This window comes from Pongo abelii, chromosome 2 (assembly GCF_028885655.2).
Source record: "Pongo abelii isolate AG06213 chromosome 2, NHGRI_mPonAbe1-v2.0_pri, whole genome shotgun sequence".
Lineage (NCBI taxonomy): Eukaryota > Metazoa > Chordata > Mammalia > Primates > Hominidae > Pongo > Pongo abelii.
In genome coordinates this window covers 37,442,806-37,462,353 of record NC_085928.1, presented here as the reverse complement: position 1 = coordinate 37,462,353, position 19,548 = coordinate 37,442,806, and the positions used below count along the sequence as shown (strand labels likewise).

Sequence of the window (19,548 nt, the reverse complement as noted above, 5' to 3'; positions counted from 1 at the left end):
GGTTCATGAGGTTTGCAGAAATAAGATGCAGTAAATGCGTCCTGCAGAATTAAGCAATCACCACCCACAGCCTTAATATTAAATTTAAGGTACTCTTATTACCCAATGTGCCCCTAGGTTTCTCAAAAGGGAAGGGTGTTTGTGCCTCAGGAAATTCTGGAAGCCTTTTTGGAGCTGTAATGAAACACATAAGGAAAGTTATGACCTGAGGTGCAAGTAACGGAAAAGATTTTTAAAATTTTAAGCTTGCAAAAACAAAAGCAAACACAAAAAGGCAAATCATGTTAAGAGACCATTAGTAGTATTTCTTACATCTGTGTTTCAATGTTGAATATAAGAAAGTTTCTTTTTCAATTTTTTATAGTTAAGTGACTAAATTTAAGCTACTGTATTTGGACTCTTCTTTCCACCCTTATTAAACCAGTTTGCTGATTTCTTCAGCTAGGTTTATGTGTGTTCTTAAATATATTTAATTTAAATTTAAACCAAGCAAACACATCTGAACTAGAAAATGTCCATCTGAAAGCTTTTAAAAATAGAGTTTTGGTAACTACGTGGCTTTATATGTAAGCTCCTCATCCCAACTTTTTTTTTTTTTTTTTGAGATGGAGTCTCGCTCTGTCACCCAGGTTGCAGTGCGGGGCACGATCTTGGCTCACTGCAACCTCCACCTCCCGGGTTCACGTGATTCTCCTGTCTCAGCCTCCTGAGTAGCTGGGATTACAGGTTCATGCCACCATGCCAGTCTAATTTTTGTATTTTTAGTAGAGACGGGGTTTCATCATGTTGGCAAGGGTGGTCTTGAACTACTGACCTCAGACAATCCACCTGCCTCAGCCTCCCAAAGTGTTGGGATTACAGGCGTGAGCCGCTGCACCCTGCCCTCATTTTTTTCATATTTCACTCAGAAGAATTCTAAGAATTCTAAGAAGCAGTCTGCAGAAATATCATAAATATATCTTCTCTGTTAAGAGAGACAATAAACACATTTACAAAAAATACAGAAATGATCAATTTGTTCAGTGACATACTGATTCTGAATTAAAAGAATCAAACGTAATATTAAAATATGACCACTTAAAAGAAAAACAACCCAACCAAACAATTTGTCATAGGGAGAGCCTCTTTGGGATCCTAAACTTGAAGACTGTGTCACCTTTAAGGGATTGGGTATAAATTAGCATAATTAATTCAAAAGACTTCTTTGAAGCATGCATACAATATCCAAGGTAATAATAAAGCTGCAGTATTTATTAATTTTTACCTAGAGTGCTCAGCGGCAATTCAAACTGAGGTATTAGAATAGTTTGCAATGTTTCTGGGGTCCTTTTGCTGAGAGCTACAATAAAAAAGAGTGCAGTTGCAACTCCTGGACTCGGGTTTTGATGCTATGGCTTAATCATGATCATGCACAGCAAGCTTTGTAACGGACTGTTGCACACAGAGCAGCCAATTACCTTTAATGGAAATAACTTTCCCTGGAAAAGTTACATAGCTGTTAAAATATGAAGGTGTACATTCAAAGGGCAGTGGTGTGGCTGAGAAGATCAACATCAAATTACAGAACAAAACACATGCTGCTCCTTTTGTTCAGGGGAAAGAGAACAACAAAGCAAGTTCGTGGGCTAAGAAACAACAAACATGGGTGCCATGAAATTCTTGTTTAAAAGCATGACACTTTTGGGGATTCTTCCCAATTTTAGTACGCACAAGACTTCCCAAAGCCAATCTAAGCAGAAAGCACAGAGTCAAGACTTTCAGGTTTCCTTCATTCTCCCCCAAGATCTGGGGGTTAAAAGGCTGGTATTCTGTCTGTATAACCCAGAGACTGGTTAAAAAGGTCATTCAGTTAGCAATGAGCATCCAGGTTTGCCCAGAAGGTCAGTTACCAGGATCAGCCATGTGGTTAACTCTTCGGTGGAATCTGTCCAAGAAAGAGGAAGGTTAACCACTGCCAGGAAGGAAGGAAAAGGAGAAAGTGGGGAGGGAGAGAGAAGTTAAGGCATCAGGTTTCTTTTCTGTGAGTCCTGGGAGTTATTTCGTTGTTACTTTTTTTTTTAAGGAAAAAAAGAAAGTTCTTAGAATTACCCAGTGTTGTTTCTGAAACACCTAATGCACTAGATGTAGTGGGTTTAGTGCTTCTTGGAACTGTTTCAGGAGTCACTGAAAGGTAAAAAGCACAACTTTACAAATTAAGATAAAGTGAAGCAACCAAACACCAGGAGACACATTTTGTTGCCTTTTAGAATTAGTGACTGATATTTGTATAGCCCATTTCTTTTTGTGTTACTATGTAAAGAGCTCTTTGGCTTGTCTCAAGTGCCTGAGCTGACACTCCTCTCCAACTGGTGCTTTCTGGGTTTGCTTTCTATCCAAAAGAGCACTCTGACCTGACTTTCACTGAAACACTTATAAGCTTAATCGTAATTTTAAATCTGCCTTTTTCTTTATCACCAGGGCTTAGCACAATACCTGGGGTATAGTAAACAAGCACATGATTATAGTTTATTACTTTTTAAATCATTTATTGAAGAATCTGAAGGATAATCAAGATAATAGTTTATTAAATGAATAAATGGGCAAATGAAAGGATGACTCTGGGTTAAAAGTCTTACTTAGAGCTATCACATTGTAAGACTTCTCTCTTACACTGCAATGAATATGCAAAGCTTGAAAATGAATTGAAATTATGATCAGAATTTAAATGCTCAGCCACAGATTTATCCCAAATTCTAGACTAAAGGTAATAAAAAGCTCAATTAAAAAGTTCACACTTCTTCCCCACCAGCCAGTCAACAGTTTTGGAGAAATAAGAACTAAGATCACTGGGATCTGAAATGAATTGAGAGCCAGAAACCCCCAGAATGTTGCAGGGCAAGAACGCAAAATAAACACAATAACCCTGAGTAATAAGTTGTGCTGTTTTCCTAAGTGTTTCTGAAGTGGAAAACTCTGAGGAGGGTTTGGCAGAGGACTAAAAACATGTAGACTCTCCCATCAGAAATGCTGCCAAGAGAAAAAAGTGTAATTGGGGAAAGCGGGTAGAATCTTTGAGGGAGAAAGGGACTTGGAGTCCCTATAGAGCCATGCCTATGCTTTTCTGGATATTGATCACGTATACTGAAGTCAGAAACCATCTAGGAATTTCATCCAAATGGGTCACTCCAGTAGCTATACCTCTACTCCAACTCCCATGAAGGTGGGGATGAAAGGTCCATCTCTCTTCTTTGGAAAAGGACCATATTCATCTTGCTCTCTCAGACATATTCCTACTTGAATGGATTTCTTGAAGTTATTTTACTGCCACAACAACTTTTATCTTCTCTGGACCAGTTACGAGTCCGAAAGTTTAGTAAAAGGTACATCATCAATATTTGAAGTTATAGGATTTTGTGGACTAAAAAATTCACTTCAGATTGGAGTGACTCTGCTAAATATAGATTGTGGGAAATTCTTGCCAGATGTCTGCTTCATCAGGTCCTGGATAAGGTGGTACTACTTTGGCAAAAACTCTAGCTCCAAGATTAATGCGTCCCCGCTGGACTGGACTTGAGTAGTTCATTCACAGAAGAGATGCTGAATGTTTGTTAGTAATGGTGATAAACTATGGAGAAAACGCTTACTGCGTTAATTCTTTAAAGGATTGTTACTGAACTATTTTATATTCTCTACACTAGGATTGCAAAAGTTCCAGAGACATTTGTTTCTAAATGATTCCAGGGTATTTTCATAGATATTAAGCTATGGATTTGTGAAGAATATATGGCATTTTGCTACACTGACCACTTGTAAAAGTGTAGAAATGAAAAATGGTCTAATGTCATCATACGAAAGAACAGCACCAAACTTGTGGTATGATGTTTTAATATAAAAATATTTCAGTGTTGAACTAATAATTCTCATTTAGAGTAAAAAATACAGCTTCTGTATTATATATCAGTTATGTGATTCAATAGTTCATTTTGCAGCTGTTGTTTTCCCAAACGTTAGAGACATAGAATCTCCTACTGTTTTGCATTTATGATCAAAATGAATTTCCTACTGGCTCTTTACTGAAAAAAAGGCTGCAGATTAGTATTTGAAAAAAAGCATTTTTTCTTTTCTCAAGGTCAACAACATAGCGATCTCATTACCTGTTGTGGGTCGTGCTGAGATTTTTTCAACCTCTGGTGTTTTAGATTCGGCAGGTAATGCCAAGGTTTCATTCTTAGCTAAAAAGTCAGAGGACAAACAATTTACCTCACTTGCAGTGTCCAAAAATACCTCCCTCAATGCATAATCAAGTAGCAGACTAAAGATCTAATCTCACACTCCTTCCCCACCGGCCATTCAACAACTTTATTGTGTATCTCTAGCAGGAACTAATATAAGTCTTCAAAATTCTTTCTTATTAACCCTAGATAATTCTTTTAAGATCTAAATTGGCATTGAAATGAAGAAAAAAAAATCACAATCCAATACTTGGATACTTCTCAAGTCATCTGATTGATAAATAGTATTTCTGGAAGGCATAGATTATATTGCAAATGCTTCCTGGAATTTTATATTCCAGTACTCCCAATTTTAAAAAATCAACCTATAGAAAATTTCCGGCCGGACGTGGTGGCTCATGCCTGTAATCCCAGCACTTTGGGAGGCAGAGGCGGGTGGATCACGAGGTCAGGAGATCGAGACCATCCTGACTAACATGGTGAAACCCTGTCTCTACTAAATATACAAAAAATTAGCCAGGCGAGGTGGCAGGCGCCTGTAGTCCCAGCTACTCTGGAGGCTGAGGCAGGAGAATGGCGTGAACCCAGGAGTTGGAGCTTGCAGTGAGCCGAGATGGCGCCACTGCACTCCAGCCTGGGTGACAGAGCGAGACCCCATCCCCCCCAAAAAAAAGAAAATTTCCATTATTATACATGGTAAAAAATGTAATAAGTTATGACATCGAGATTCTAGAAAGCCACAAACAACACACATAGGAAACAAAGCTATTTGAAAATATTTGTTGCAAAAAATTAAACAGTAAATGTTATTTGAGCCTCATATTAATGTAGATCTTCTCTTTTAATCTCTATGGGAATTCAGTACAAAGAATAAAATAATTTTTTCCATTTTTCCTCTTTATGCAACTATTTGAGAAACTTCATTTTAAAATGTAAAAGTTCTTTTTCAAAGAAAGTAGCATTTCTAAGCCAGTGTTCCCCAGCCATTATGGTATTCCCCATTTGAAAGGGTATAATTAGGATGAATTCTATTCAGCTATTTTCTGTGTTGAATCATAATATTACCTGCTCATAATATTTTGAAACAGTCTAGTGGCAAGAAAGAATTCATGCCCCTTTGGGATACCCTGATCATGCCACCTTGAGCTGATTATGTAATCGGACAGGATTTTTCAGAGTCCTAAGGCTATACAGAACTTAGATTTCCCAACTTTGGCACTATTGATATTTGAGGCTAGATTATTTTTTTTTATGGGTGACTGGCCTATATACTGTAGGATGTTGAACAGTATTCTTGGCTTCTACCCATTGGATTCCAATAGTGCTCTCACACATTTTTGGAATATCTTGTGCTCCACAGATACTTTTCTAACAACCAAAAGTATCTCCAGGCAATTCTAGATATTCCCTAAGGGACAAAATTGCTCCCTGTTGAAAACTTTAATTTTCACACTCAAAATTCTTTGAACATGTATTTTATAATCTGTAGTTCACTTTATTTTTGTAAAGACCATCTTCTTCTTTTCTGTTGATGTGCGTTCAAAAACATTTATTTAATTCTGATGAGCTTGAGGACAATTAGAAAGTCATCTTTCACAATGTTTACAGCAGCAAGTCAGTTTTCAATCCCTACTCGATAAAGGCATACAACAGATTTCTAGATAGCTAATTTTCAGGAATTATTTAAAATGCCATCACTAAGTGTCATAAATGATAATTTGCAACAAATTGTGTGTTTCTGAAGTTGCAAAGCATGTTCGCACAACAAAATATTTAATAGCATTGTTCAAATTAATTTAGCAGGGCATAAAAAGGAACTTTTTAAAAATCTAGCATAATTTTATAAATTCTATTTTTAAAATGTCTAAATTTTATCAGTTTTTTTTCTGACATCTTTTGTGTGAACCATTCTGATTGTCAACACAGAAAAAAATTCAGATCATGAATTTTTCAAGCACGCTGTTCCTATTATTTTCAACATGCCCCACAGGAAGTTTTTTTAAATGTAAAATTATAGGTTTCCTTTCACAATCTCTTCTCTTTCAGTATTCTCTTCTCCTTCCAGGGCTCCTTCCTGATTAAGAATATCCCATGTTCTCAGTGAGTCCCTGGCTGACCTAGGACCTCTTATTATTTATTTGTTTAATCGTCCAGATCCTAGACTGTCACAGGCGATGCTCTCAATTTCTTTATTCAAAACATGTTCTTAGCTGGCAATCACATTGGCCTAAAATCAGGCTGTTAATGAAAAAAGGCAAACTTCCCCTTCCTAAGAGACCTTTGTATTCTTTATATATTACTAATTCTACGGGCATATTGTTTTTTCTTCTTCTTCCTCTTCCATTTTTTTTTTTTTTTTTTTTTATTGAGGCAGGGTCTCACTCTGTTGCCCAGGCTGGAGTACAGTGGCATGATAATAGTTCACTGCAGCCTCAAACTTCAAACTCCTGGGCTCAAGTGAAACAATTCTCCTGCTTCTGCCTCCCTAGTAGTAGCTGGGACTATAAGCACGTGCCACAGCACCTAGCTTATTACTATTATTATTTTGCAAAAACGGGATCTCACTATGTTGCCAGGCTGGTCTTGAACTCGTAAGCTCAAGTGATCCTCCTGCTTCAGCCTCCCAAAGTACTGGGATTACAAGTGGGAGCCACTGCACCAGGCCATACTATATATCTATAAATTATATTTCAGACATCAGAGAACTTAGCAGATGGGGAGGGTATTTGAATGGGGAACTCTTGATATATCAACCCCTGAGCATTCACCCACACTATCTATGCACAACTGCAATCTTGGCAATAGGAAAGTAAAATGCCATCAGAACACAGCCTAAAACCCAGGAAATTCCTTTTCCTCTATTTCTTCTGTACATTTTTCCACCACAATTGTTTCCTTTAATTTTTGGCAGGCTAGGTCTTGACTTTGGCAAACCCTTTGTATGTCCCTTGGGGATGTGTGTGTAATCCTAACTTTTTTGTTTATATCTCTCATTATTCACACCATGTGTTCTTAGAACTAGCTATTATACTTCTTGATGCCCCGTTATGAGCTCTGCTGGAATGAGGATGTTGTTTTTAGGATTTACTACCTCAAAAAATATAGCTTTTCTGAGTTGCAGTGATAATTAACTTTAGGGAAGTTTATTTCTCCCCTCATGGCGTAAAGGACTGTTTATGCCCACACTTTGCAAAAAAAAAACAGTGCTTCTGTGCAGCAAAGGAAGCAATAAACAAAATGAAAAGGCAGCCTATGCATTGAGAGAAAATATTTGCAAACCACATGTATCTGATAAAGGGTTAAGATCCAAAATATATAAGGAACTTACACAAAATAGCAAAACAAAATAACACAACCACCCTCAACCCCAAATAAGCTAATTAAAACATGGGCAAATGACCTGAATAGACATTTCTCCAAAGAAGACATAAAAATGGCTAACAGGTATAAAAAAAAAAGTGCTCAATGTCACTGATCATCAGGGAAATGCAAAATTAAGACCACACTGAGTTATCACCTCACTTCTGTTAGGATGGATATTAAGCAAAACGATAAAAAATAGGTGTTGGCAAGGGTGTGGAGAACAGAAAATTCTTGTTTATTGTTGGGGTGGAAATGTAAATTGGTGCAGCTATTATAGAAAATGGTATGGAGTTTCCTCAAAAAATTAAAAAATAGAACTACCTTATGACCCAGCAATCCCTCTTCTGGACATACGTCCAAAGGAAATGAAATCAGCACCTCATAGAGATACATACAGTCCCACATCCCCTCCAGCATTGTTCACAACAACCAAGATATGGAAACGACTTAAATGTTCACTGATGAATGTATAAAGAAATTATGGTACACACACACTGGAGTATTATTCAGCCTTAAAAAACAAGGTCCTGCCGTTTGCAATAACATGGATAAATCTGGAGGATATTATGCTAAATGATATAAGCCAAGCACAGAAAGAAAAACACTGCATGATTTCACTCATATGTGGAATCTAAAAAAGGTCACATATATAGAGAATAAAACTTTATGAGGGATGGGATGGAGAGGGGGAAATAGGGAAATGTAGAACAGAGGGTAAAAAGTTGCAGATGCATAGGATGAATAAGACTAGAAATCTAAAGTAGAAAACAAGAACTATAATTATAATATTGTATATTGGAAAATTGTTAAAATTTTTGGTTCTCTTACCATACGCACACACAAAGGGTAACTATGCAAGAGAATGGATGTTAATTTGCTTGAATATAGTAACTATTTCACTAGGTATACATATAAAAAGACTTCATGTTGGATGCTTGAAGCATATACAATAAAAAATTTTAAACAATTGTATATGTAGTTTTTGTAAGAAACATGGTCTACTAAGTTGGTACATTTGTTGGGTAGGATTTTCCTTTGATTTATCGGACATTTTCAAACATACTGGCTATCAGTCTCTTCAGTGCGTGATATGGTTTGGCTGTGTCCCCACAAATCTCATCTTGAATTCCCACATGTTATAGGAGGGGCCTAGTGGTAGGTGACTGAATCATCGGGGCAGGTCTTTCCCGCGCTATTCTCGTGATAGTGAATAAAACTCCTGAGATCTGATGGCTTTAAAAATGGGACTTTGCCTGCACAAGCGCTCTCTTTTTGCCTTCTGCCATCCATGTAAGATATGACTTGCTCCTCCTTGCCTTCCATCATGAATGTGAGGCTTCCCCAGCCATGTGGAACTATAAGTCCAATTAAACCTCTTTCTTCGTAAATTGTCCAATCTCGGGTATGTCTTTACCAGCAGTGTGAAAATGGACTAATACAGTGTGTAAGAAATTCTCCACGTGTTAAATTTTCTATGTGTTCTGTTATTATTAGCATCATACTTTAAGAGACCAGGTCTTGCTCTGTTGCCCAGGCTGTAGTACAGTGGTGCAATCAGAGCTCACTGAAACCTCAAACTCGTGGGCTTCAGTGATCTTCCTGCCTCAGCCTTCTGAGTAGTTAGGACTACAGGCATGTACCATCATGCCTGGCTATTTTTTTATTTTAATATTTTTTGTAAAGATGGGGTCTTGCTACATTGCCTATGCTAGTCTTGCATTGCTAGTCTCAAACGATTCCCTGGCTTCAGCCTCCCAAAGTGCTGGGGTTACAGGCATGAACCATCCCATCTTGCCCATGTATTCAATTTAAGACAGGCATTTCCCTCAAAAGCGAAGTTTAAAAACATATTTACTATTTTCATAGTTTAAATTATTTGCATTTTACTATTTGCATTTAATTTTTCTTTATTAGAATAATACTTAATTCTGGACTTTTAGTGAATCATATCAGAAAAGCAAAAGTAAAAATGAATCACAAGACAAAAATCCACTTTAATTACTTAAAGAAAGCAAAAATGCTAAATTGGTATTATGGTAGCATGTAGAAATTTTAAACATTTTTCTAAAGATTAGGAAATATCACTCAAGACTAAGCACTGAGGAACAGACCATGACATCTTCCAGTTTAAAACTGACAGCCATGGTCTGAGAAACACCCCTGCTCATTTTCAGTCCCCTTCACAAACCCTGCTTTCTGTAGTTTTGATGGACACAATAGGGACTAAATCAATAAGAGATTGGCCAGCTCCTTTTTATCCTCCTTCCAAACAAGTTCTAGACATGGGGCAAAGTATACGGTCTCTGGGCAGACAACAGGTGAATGCCAGAGTCCAGAGCTTTAACTCTTCCAAACACAGATTCACTGAGGGAACTTAATTTGGGAGCATCCTGGCAGCATCACATTTACATGATGTAGGGCTGGGTCACAGGGTTTTATAGTTAAAGGGAGGTGATCAAGTCTGATGCACAAATTAAGAAAATGAAGTCCAGAGTTACTTATCTATTTTCTCGGAAGTAATGCACTCTAGGACTACCAGATATGACTATTTTAAAGTAAAAATATAAGGATTGCACAAAACCACAAAGATATATTGGCAAACATTTTCACATCTTACTGAGATGTTGAACCATAAGTTTTGGAAAATTTTCCACAATTGTAAGTCTAATAGTCCCCTTTCTACCCACATAAGGCCTTCCTCTTCCTTCTTCCAGGAGTTTCTCAAAATCAACACCTAAAAAGAACTTAAGAGCTTGCCTTTTAAAATTCTTATAACTGGATTGCCTCAGATCAGAGAAGCAAAAAATGAAAAAAGTTAACTTAAACTTTCAGGTAACAGTATTTATGCAAAGTTAGGTGTCTGGATATTTGAAAAACACATGAAGGGATAGCAATTTCTTTTCAGGTTTTTTTAAAAAAATTAAGTAGCTTGACATTATGTGGACAAAACTTCTAAACATCTCTACATGGTCCTATTCCCTAAAGAAGACAATTGGAAACAAGAAAAAGACATCAACATTTGGTACCTCATTAGATTTGATGTCTTTTTTCCCCCAGTAAGTCTCCAGGGCAGGGAGGGAAAGGGGGAAAAAGGAAATGAGTTATTGGCTTGTGGGATCCACACCGTACCAGCAGCTACTTGTCAGGAACATCAAGGGTTTGTTCCTAGTGGATGCATGCTCTTGATAACAGAGAGATCACACCAAGCCCCGGCCTGACCAGAGGGTCTGCCCACCTAGGACCCCAGCCTATTGTTATGTTTCATGGCATTTTATTGAAATAAAAAATATTTGGGTTATATCTTATTTATCATTTCTTCTGCCTCTCTCTCAGCCAAAAAAGAGGAAATATCGAAGAAGGGGACAGGTAAGGCCCCCAGTAAGGGAGGAGAAAGTAAGTGCCTTGTCTGAGGTCCCAGTATGAGCAGGTGCCATGCCTGGGTAACTCACCATCATAGCCCCCAGCAACTTGCAGTTTTGACATAGGGTAATGCATAGTATTTGTTGAATGATTGTTGCCAAACAGGGGCTTCGGCCTCCGTTTCTTTATCCATACAATGTGCTGATTCAATCATATATTAAACATTAAAGTTCACAGCCAGTGCCTAGCTCAGGGAATACATTCTGTATTCTTAAGGTTTGTTCAATTTCTACCGCACTATTTCTTCCAAATTTATTAACAGCCCAAGGCATTCTCTAGAGACATTGGAAGTGTAGTTCTCAAAGTGTGGTTCCTAGAGCAGCAGCGTCAGTATCACCTGGAAACTTGTCAGAAATGCAAATTCTCAGGCCCCATACTGGACCTACTGAATCAGCAATTCTGGAGGTGGGTGGACGGTGGCGGGGGGTGGTGGGCAGCAGTCTTTGTGTTAAGCCCTCCAGGTGCTCCTGATGTTTGATCAAGCTTGAGATTCTCTGCTAAGATACAATTCGGAGCCTAATTTGATACTTAAATGCAGCAACCAACTCAGCCCAGTGACCTCCACATTTATTCCCCGGCCCTTTTTTAAGTGGATTTTCCGTTTTTTTCCTTTTACTGTTACGTTTTGTGTTTTTTAAACACTGAACTCATAACCAGTTCTTTCTAGAAATAGGAAGCAATATCAATCTCAAGTAAATAATAATTCTAATGAACCTGACCTTCACATCAATTCTCATTGCAAATACCTAGTCGCCCCATAATAGTATAGTAAGTATAATTTAGAATTACTTTATTAGAAAATTATACATATGTATTTTGAAGAATTTCATAAACATTCACTCTTATTTCATACATATAAATATACCTTATATAAATATGCACATATAAAATAACTATTTTCTCATAGAATGTTATTTATAATGAATACCTCCAACACTCCAACCTCTTTGCCTCTACTTTTTTACTTTGAGATCCTCAAACAGCTCATTTGCAAGATTCTTTGGATCTCCTAAGAATATCAGTGCTAGTACTCAGTCATTGCAAAGTTCAAATACAAAACTTTTCTGCTTACCTAATTGTGTCTTGAGTGCATCTGAAATCTCAAACATTAGGGATGCAGGAAGTTTTACAGTAGTTTCATTCAGACCTGGAATAATAAGGTGGACTGCAAGGAAATAGATGTAAATAAGATAAGGGGAAGAAAGTACATCATGACATAAAATGAAGCTCAGCACATCAGATACTACAAACTATGAAGTGTAGCACTTATTTTGCTTAGTAAATTTTAACCCAAACTTTAAAACGTTGGAAAAAATATGACCATACATTCTAAATAGAATATTTTTCATATTTAACCAAACTACTAAAATCCTCTGGCTTTTTATCCACAGACTCAAAAATTGTATAATGGCTGCTTAAGATGTGTGGTGAACAAAGATTATTATCAATAATAATGATTTTTAAAAGAGCAGTTCGGTCAACTCTGTGGGGCAGGTAGGACAGGTGCCATCGTTCCCACTGCACATGTGCTAGAGCTATTTCTTTAACACACCATGATAAAGATAGCGTGGCTTGGCTCCTAGCCTGGAATGGACATGAGCCAGGATGCTAAACAGTGAAAGGAAGTGAACCACATCAATTAAACAGAATTACTCACACTGCAAAACTCCAGAAGAGCCCTATCCTCAAAAGATAGCCTGATTTGCTTAATCTAGGCATAGATTTTGAGATCCACTCACCTAGTATCACTCCTCCCAACGGAGCTTTTTCTGGGGATTTAGTTGAATCCTTGTGAGTAACATTCTGAATCACTGTTGAAATACAAAAAGACAGTGTGAGGGTGTGGGAAATAGGAGGCAGTAAGAAGCTAATAATGTGAAGCCATCTGCACTGGAAAAGCCTTATCTAACTTTATTAATTAATACAAAGCAACTCAGTGGGCTGGCTATATAGCCAACAGAAGGATTGGAAGGCATACCTTAACACCTGTGCCTTTAACTAATGAAAGGCTATTATTCTATCATAAGGTGTTCCATTCTAATTACTGGAAAACTTTCTTCCTAACTCTATTCCTTGAAGCTTTCTTTTTCCCCAAATCAATCAGTACTAGCACAAAATAAGGTGATGACCCAGCAATAAAAATTTAGAAAACTTATTTTCTCAAAGCAAAGAGTCTTTGAGTAATATCAACACTAACTAACTCTGTTTTGGGAATACACTTGGGATGTTGTGTTTTCTGAAAATGAAGAACCATTTTTTTAAGGGCCCTGTCTCTTCTACCAAGAAACTTTCTGGAAATCATAGATTGTAATAATTTGAAAAACCAGAAGCCAAAACAAAAACAGTCAGATACTGAAGTGAAGTGACATTATAATTCTGAAAACCTGGCCATCTTTACTTTTCTTAAAGTGACCACTAAATCAGTGGGTTTCTTCATGTATGACAACATAATCATGGGTAAAGCTCCACATATTTAACTTGCTTTAAAAAATTTAATACTTGTGATGGTTGCTTTGTCCTTAGTTGTCTGACCAGTGTGACCAGCCCAAGGCTTGGTGTGTTGGTAAAAGAGCCAAAATTATCCATTAACTTCCAGTTTACTAGACCATTGTATTTTCTTCGAACTTTTTCTCAAAAAAAAAACTATTAAAAAATTGACAAAATATGTGCCATGTTTGATTACCTTAGCTAAAAGTATATTAAAGATTGCTCTAAACACATTTCCAGAGCAGACAAATTACCTTGCTTGATGATTGTTATTGGGATTAGCTTCCTTGGGACATATGCTGGCTGAAAAGAGAAGAAGAAAGTTAATTTTTGAGTCATTGTGAATAACTTTCTGTTCTTTAAAATGTTCAGAGAACTGGAAGTAGCCCTTCCTTGTCTTCAATGAAGTCTCCTGTGACACTGGTTTAATAGTTGCTGGTGGCGGGGCACGGTGGCTCATGCCTGTAATCCCAGCACTTTGGGAGGCCGAGGCGGGTGGATCACCTGAGGTCAGGAGTTCGAGACCAGCCTGGCCAACATGGTGAAACCCCATCTCTACTAAAAATACAAAAAAAAAAAAAAAAAAAAAAATAGCCGGGCGTGGTGACAGGCGCCTGTAATCTCAGCTACTTGGGAGGCTGAGGCAGAAGAATTGCTGGAACCTGGGAGGTGGAGGTTGCAGTGAGCCGAGATCATGCCATTGCACTCCAGCGTGGGTGACAACAGCGAGACTCCATCTTAAAAAAAAGTTGCTAGTTAGATTGTTAGTACATCCATCTGCCTCTACTTTACTGGATTTACTTGGTTTCCCTCATAAATATCCCAAGGTTTGACAGAAGCAATTTCTTCAGAACTCCCATTAGTTCACTTTACTTAGAAACCACAATGGAAAGAAACCAAATCTTCTGTATTGAATATTGATTTATTTTCATTACATTTGAGATATGACACTGCCAAATTGTTTTTACAGTCCCTCTCAAAAAGATGCTAAGCTACCTATTATCTTTGAAAACCAATCAAGATCAATTGTTTGAGTGTATCCAATTGCTGCTGCTGCTGCTGTTACCACAGATACCACAACCACCATGAGCTCCCAACACCAAGCACTTATTGCTCAAGAAAGCACAGCAAGGACTCAGATCCAGATATTTCTTATTCCACAGCCTGTACTTTCAACCATTCTGCACATGTTTATACACAAGGGACCTCAGAATCAGAAGGACATATCCCAGAGGACTCTGCTTCCTCTCTTCACCCAAATTACCTCAGAAGTCCCACAGGAGGTTCTGATGTCATAAAGTAGCCTGACCTAGGGATGGGTGCAGACTTTAAAGCAGAGTCATTGCCAGACATAATCATGAGGCCAAGGATAAGACAGACTAGAGGGACACAGGGCAGGTGAGGAGAAGGGCAGAAAATTATATACAGGAGAATTAGAGTTGAGTTGAAAGGGCAAGATTGATGTCCACTTCTTGATACTTGGTTTAGCCTGTATACATGATACAGATATGGCATATACTAGACCTGTTGATCATCAAGGATGTGCTGAATATGAGCTGCTTACCAGACAGGTGTTTACCTGATTACCAAATCCCTTACAAGGGCAAACACCTAGTAGTGAGCAAAACATACTTTTTGACATACTACCATTTTAATAAGTGATATCCCCCGATAAAGAAGGGACAATACACCAGGCTTACTGTTGGCTATTTTTCTTATCATATTAAGGTTCTTATGTTTTAAAAAAATCACAACAAATAAAAGTTTGCTATCATCAGATTATTTTTAAAAGGGCTGTCTGCATGCATTGAGTCAATGATTTCCTCCTTAGCAACCCGGCCTAAGGAATTAATCAAAGACAGTGTTTATGATCATAACTTAAAAAATTTATTATCCAAAAGTAGAGGTTTTATTCAATGATAGTTCAAAAATTTGACTTGTATTTAATAAAATGGAAAAATGCAGAATATAGATAAGTACCAAGAATATAAATTTGCATCCACAATATAACCCAGTTTTATAAATATGTGTATAGAAAAGAGGCCAGAGGGAAATAAATCACTGTTTCCTTAAAACAGTGATTTATTTCTTGTAAGCCAACATTAATTTTATTTTGTGTACCTTTCAATATTTGCCAAATTTCTGATAAGGTCAAATTACATTTATAAGCAGAAAAAGTTATTTTAATCAACAATCTGTTTAGCTACCACATATGCTTCTGTATTGCAACTTAGCTCATACACTATTGATAACTAGAGGAATGATGCAAATATAATTTAGACCTGCTCATTCTTGGCAACAGGAGGGAAATAGTAGGAAGATAAGTATAACTTTCAGTGGGGGATAAAAAATACCAAACTCTCAGCTTTGCAGTTATATGGGCAAGAGGATCCCTTTTGGCTTTATTATAAAACTATTAAATGTGAGCACTTGCACACAGATCCTTCCCCAGGGGAGAAAAGTTAGGCCCACCCTTGGCACTCTACACTCACTCATGAGCCCACCTTAAGAGAAGCCGCACCAGCTTCTCCACCTGCACTGTCTAGTTCTCACCTGCCCTGCTCCAGCAAAAGCGTTGCCAGCATATAGCCTCTAACTCCTGTTTGTTCATGTTAAAACAACTTTTATTTTTTAAAATCATTTCTTTTTCATAATTGTATATATTTCTAAGGTACGATGTGATGTTTTCATCTAAGTGCACAATGTGGGATGATTAAACCAAGCTAATTACCATATCCACCTCCTCACCTGTCATTTTTTTGTGGTGAGGCATTTGAAATTTATCTTCAGCAATTTTGAACTATACATTAATAGTAACTATGGTCACCCTGCTGTGCAATAGCACTCTAAAGCTTACTCCTCCTACCTAACCGAAATTTCCTACCCTTTGCCAATATCTCCTCACTGCCCCCTTGCCCCTCACCCCCTGGTAACCACCATTCTACTCTCTGCTTCTATGTGTTTGACACTTCTGAGACTTTTAAACGCTTGGCATGGCAACCTTCAACTATATGGGAGCTGCCAGGCAAGAGAGCCACATTATTTTTCTAGGTACCAATAATCATTTTTGTTCAGGCTGTGGCTACAGCTACAGAGGCTTTTGAATAGCCTGTCCTCTATTTGCCCTACAACTCCTGTCACTTAGTGCACATTTTGTACTTAGCGCACATTTTGTTGAATGCGAAGTCTTTCCAAGATACTTAACACATTAGAGCAGAAAAGCCTACATGTTGCTGTGCTGACTGAATTGCATTATGCCAGTTTAATTTTCCTTGTTGTAATGATTTGTTTTGAACAAACAATTTTTTGACAAGGACAAATGGAGAATATTCTGCTCTTCACATGAATGGAACAAAGTTTCTGTTCTGAGTTCTGACTCCAGTACAGACCAGTGTTCAGTTAAAGTGACAAGAACATATGTACAATATGTGCTGCCAAAAATTAGAAAATCATTTAGCTGAAGAATGCAATTTTTTCTAGGCCTAGAAATGCTCTCCTGCTTAATCCACAATCCAAAGATGCATAAGGGCTGTACTAATGAGCAAATAGCTGCGTCTCTACAGGTAGGTTCTTAAAGGGCATCAGGAAAGTCCTGTGGCTCAACGTGTCTCTGCCAACACTTGTATAATTTCCATTCAGAAATTCACAATGTGAATCCTCTCCTATGTCTTCTTATCCAATGAAAGGGCAGGAAAAAGTTTGTTAACCAAACTTTTGTTTGCATTTGTCAACTGCAAAATGAAGTACTGTGATAATTTCCAAGATACAGTGTTTAACCAATTACAATCCAATTTTAATAGAACTGTTTTATGTACAATGTTTAAAAAAACATTTCCTTGCTGACCTTTCCTTACTTTTTCTAGGCTTGTTATTATGAACAGCTATTAATGTACATCAGCGTCAACAGGTATAGACAGTGTGGGGCCTGGCAATGGGAAGGAGGCAGTGACAACCTCGCAGGTTTCCACACTGTTTTGGCTGGTGTGGCCTCAGCACAATACTGCTATCCTCTGACACCACTCTGGCAGCGATTTTCCTTCTTAGTCATTCCCTTGCTGGCTCTGTTTTCTCTACAGCTTGCCAATTCCCCCATTCTTGCTGCAAACCTCCACCGCTTCTTCCTTCCATAGTTCTTGTCTTTCAATGTTTACTAAATGCCAGGAAGTAAGCATATTTCTTTCTTGTCCTATGATAGATTTTTTTCTTCTTCATTTCCAGATAACCTGTCCATTAGAAACCCAGGTTGGGCTATGCCTTGAGCAGAAGTCTTGTTAAGATCATTTATTTTTACCGATTTTCTGGGACACTGTGGCAAAGCATGCAGTTGGTGATACTCAATGAGGAGAGACTATTCAAGTGTAAAGGGTGATGCCCCTGGAGACAAATGCAGCATGCTTTTTTGCCATGGCTAGGGAAAGTGTATGCTTCTTTAGAAATACCTGCAGCAGCAGCAGCAGACACTGCTACCACCACACATGACAAGGAACTTGCATCTCACCCTGCATTACACTAACTTCTTCCTGATAGTATTTTGAAAATTAGCTATAATAAAGTTAGTGATAACTAAGGATGTTATTTTTTGTAGGTTTGTCCATTTGACATTTTTGTGGCATCAGAATATTACTATTGTAGGTTTAACATTATTTTCAGGCCCCGAGATAAAGAGGAGCTGTCCATTTGGGTAGTGGCTAAAACAGTGGCTCAAAGTCAAATTTCAATGACTCAAGAGTCAAACCACATGAGAACTTGTGCATATTAGATTCTGGTTTTAATTCATTTTTAGGATGTTCTAATGAAAGTTACAAAACATACTGACTCAATCTAACATCTGGCTAAAAGTGAATCTAATGTCCTACTTTCAAAAGGCTTCAAATTTCTGGTCAACTTAACCTTTGATGATATATTCATAGTTTGCCTACATATAAATTTTTCAAGTTTCTGCTTAAGACAAGGATTGCTAAGAATGGAAGGATGCCTGATATATTCACTGTACACAGTCATAAAGTGTGGGTGGGGACCATAAAGGTAATCTCTCTTCACATCAATCATTTGATAATTGTTACATTTTAACAATTGGTACCACTTCTCTTTTTGATGATAGTAACTGTGGATTTCTTAAAATATGGGTGGATCTCTGATGGAAAATAAAAAAGATAAAAGTAGATGTCATATTTTTGGAGAACACTGATTCTAGGAAGATTTAGATTAAATAATTAAATTTGCTTTCAAAAATCTGTTAATAAGTGCTACATCAAATATTGATTTTGTTTAGTTAGCTAGTTAAGTAATACATTTTTTCAAAATATAGAAAATGTGTGAAAATATTAGCCATCATTCTTTATTTTTTAAAATAACAAAACCTAATAGTAAACATTAGGTTTTACCTTCAAAAAAAGAGTGTCCTAGATTCTCTAAATGGAAAAAAAAATAGCACAAGCATCACGATAAATGTATCTTTTTCTTCCTCAATCATATGGATCTCACGTGATTTATTTTATATAGAAAGAATCACAGTTTTGTTTCTGCATATGCCTTTTCTCTGATTTTTCTAGAGGTATAGGTAGGAGCAATATTGAAAACATTTAACAAGTGGTAGAACACAGGCACTAGCCAACCAGAAGAGATTTCCTGCTATATGTTCTGGCACAACTGCACTGGGGCTTGCCTGTCAGCAGAACACATATCTAGATACATGAATTACAATATATAGTGTAACCAGAGGGGTAGGATGGGCTGTATTTTATATTCAAATTTTTGACCTAAAATTTATTTATCTGTAAAATGGACAGCCTAAAGTTCAAGTTGTTTTTTTCCATTCCGAATACCTCTTATTGGAAGGTGTTCAAGAGTTTTTGCTGCTTCTAAGGTTTCAGGTGTAACCATGTTCATATGAATAAAAGTTTTCAATGTGTCTTTTTGCTTGAAATCCAAAAAGCAAAACATGTGAAATCAATTTCATATCTCTCGAAGTATTGCCTTCTAAGATAGGTCTCAGAGAAGAGATGGGTGAATAATTGGGTATACACTTCTTTGGGCTAAAATATACCTCTCAAGTATCAAACCAGTT

General features: G+C 37.3%; 1 protein-coding gene across 50 annotated transcripts in view; it reads right to left on the bottom strand.

Moving 5' to 3' along the window:
• Positions 1–19,548, bottom strand: part of ABI3BP (ABI family member 3 binding protein) — a 255,427-nt gene that overhangs the window by 114,543 nt on the left and 121,336 nt on the right. For 20 of the 50 annotated variants that reach the window (XM_024245145.3, XM_024245156.3, XM_024245147.3 and 17 more), the window contains exons 7-13: positions 13,736–13,784; positions 12,734–12,805; positions 12,067–12,159; positions 4,134–4,211; positions 2,089–2,163; positions 1,265–1,339; positions 103–174 (exon numbers count right to left, since the gene is read on the bottom strand). In XM_024245145.3, the coding sequence (XP_024100913.3) occupies positions 103–174; positions 1,265–1,339; positions 2,089–2,163; positions 4,134–4,211; positions 12,067–12,159; positions 12,734–12,805; positions 13,736–13,784 (514 nt within the window). The remainder of the gene's footprint in view (positions 1–102; positions 175–1,264; positions 1,340–2,088; positions 2,164–4,133; positions 4,212–12,066; positions 12,160–12,733; positions 12,806–13,735; positions 13,785–19,548) is intronic. The other 30 variants (XM_024245155.3, XM_063721849.1, XM_063721853.1 and 27 more) reach the window with 4 other exon arrangements.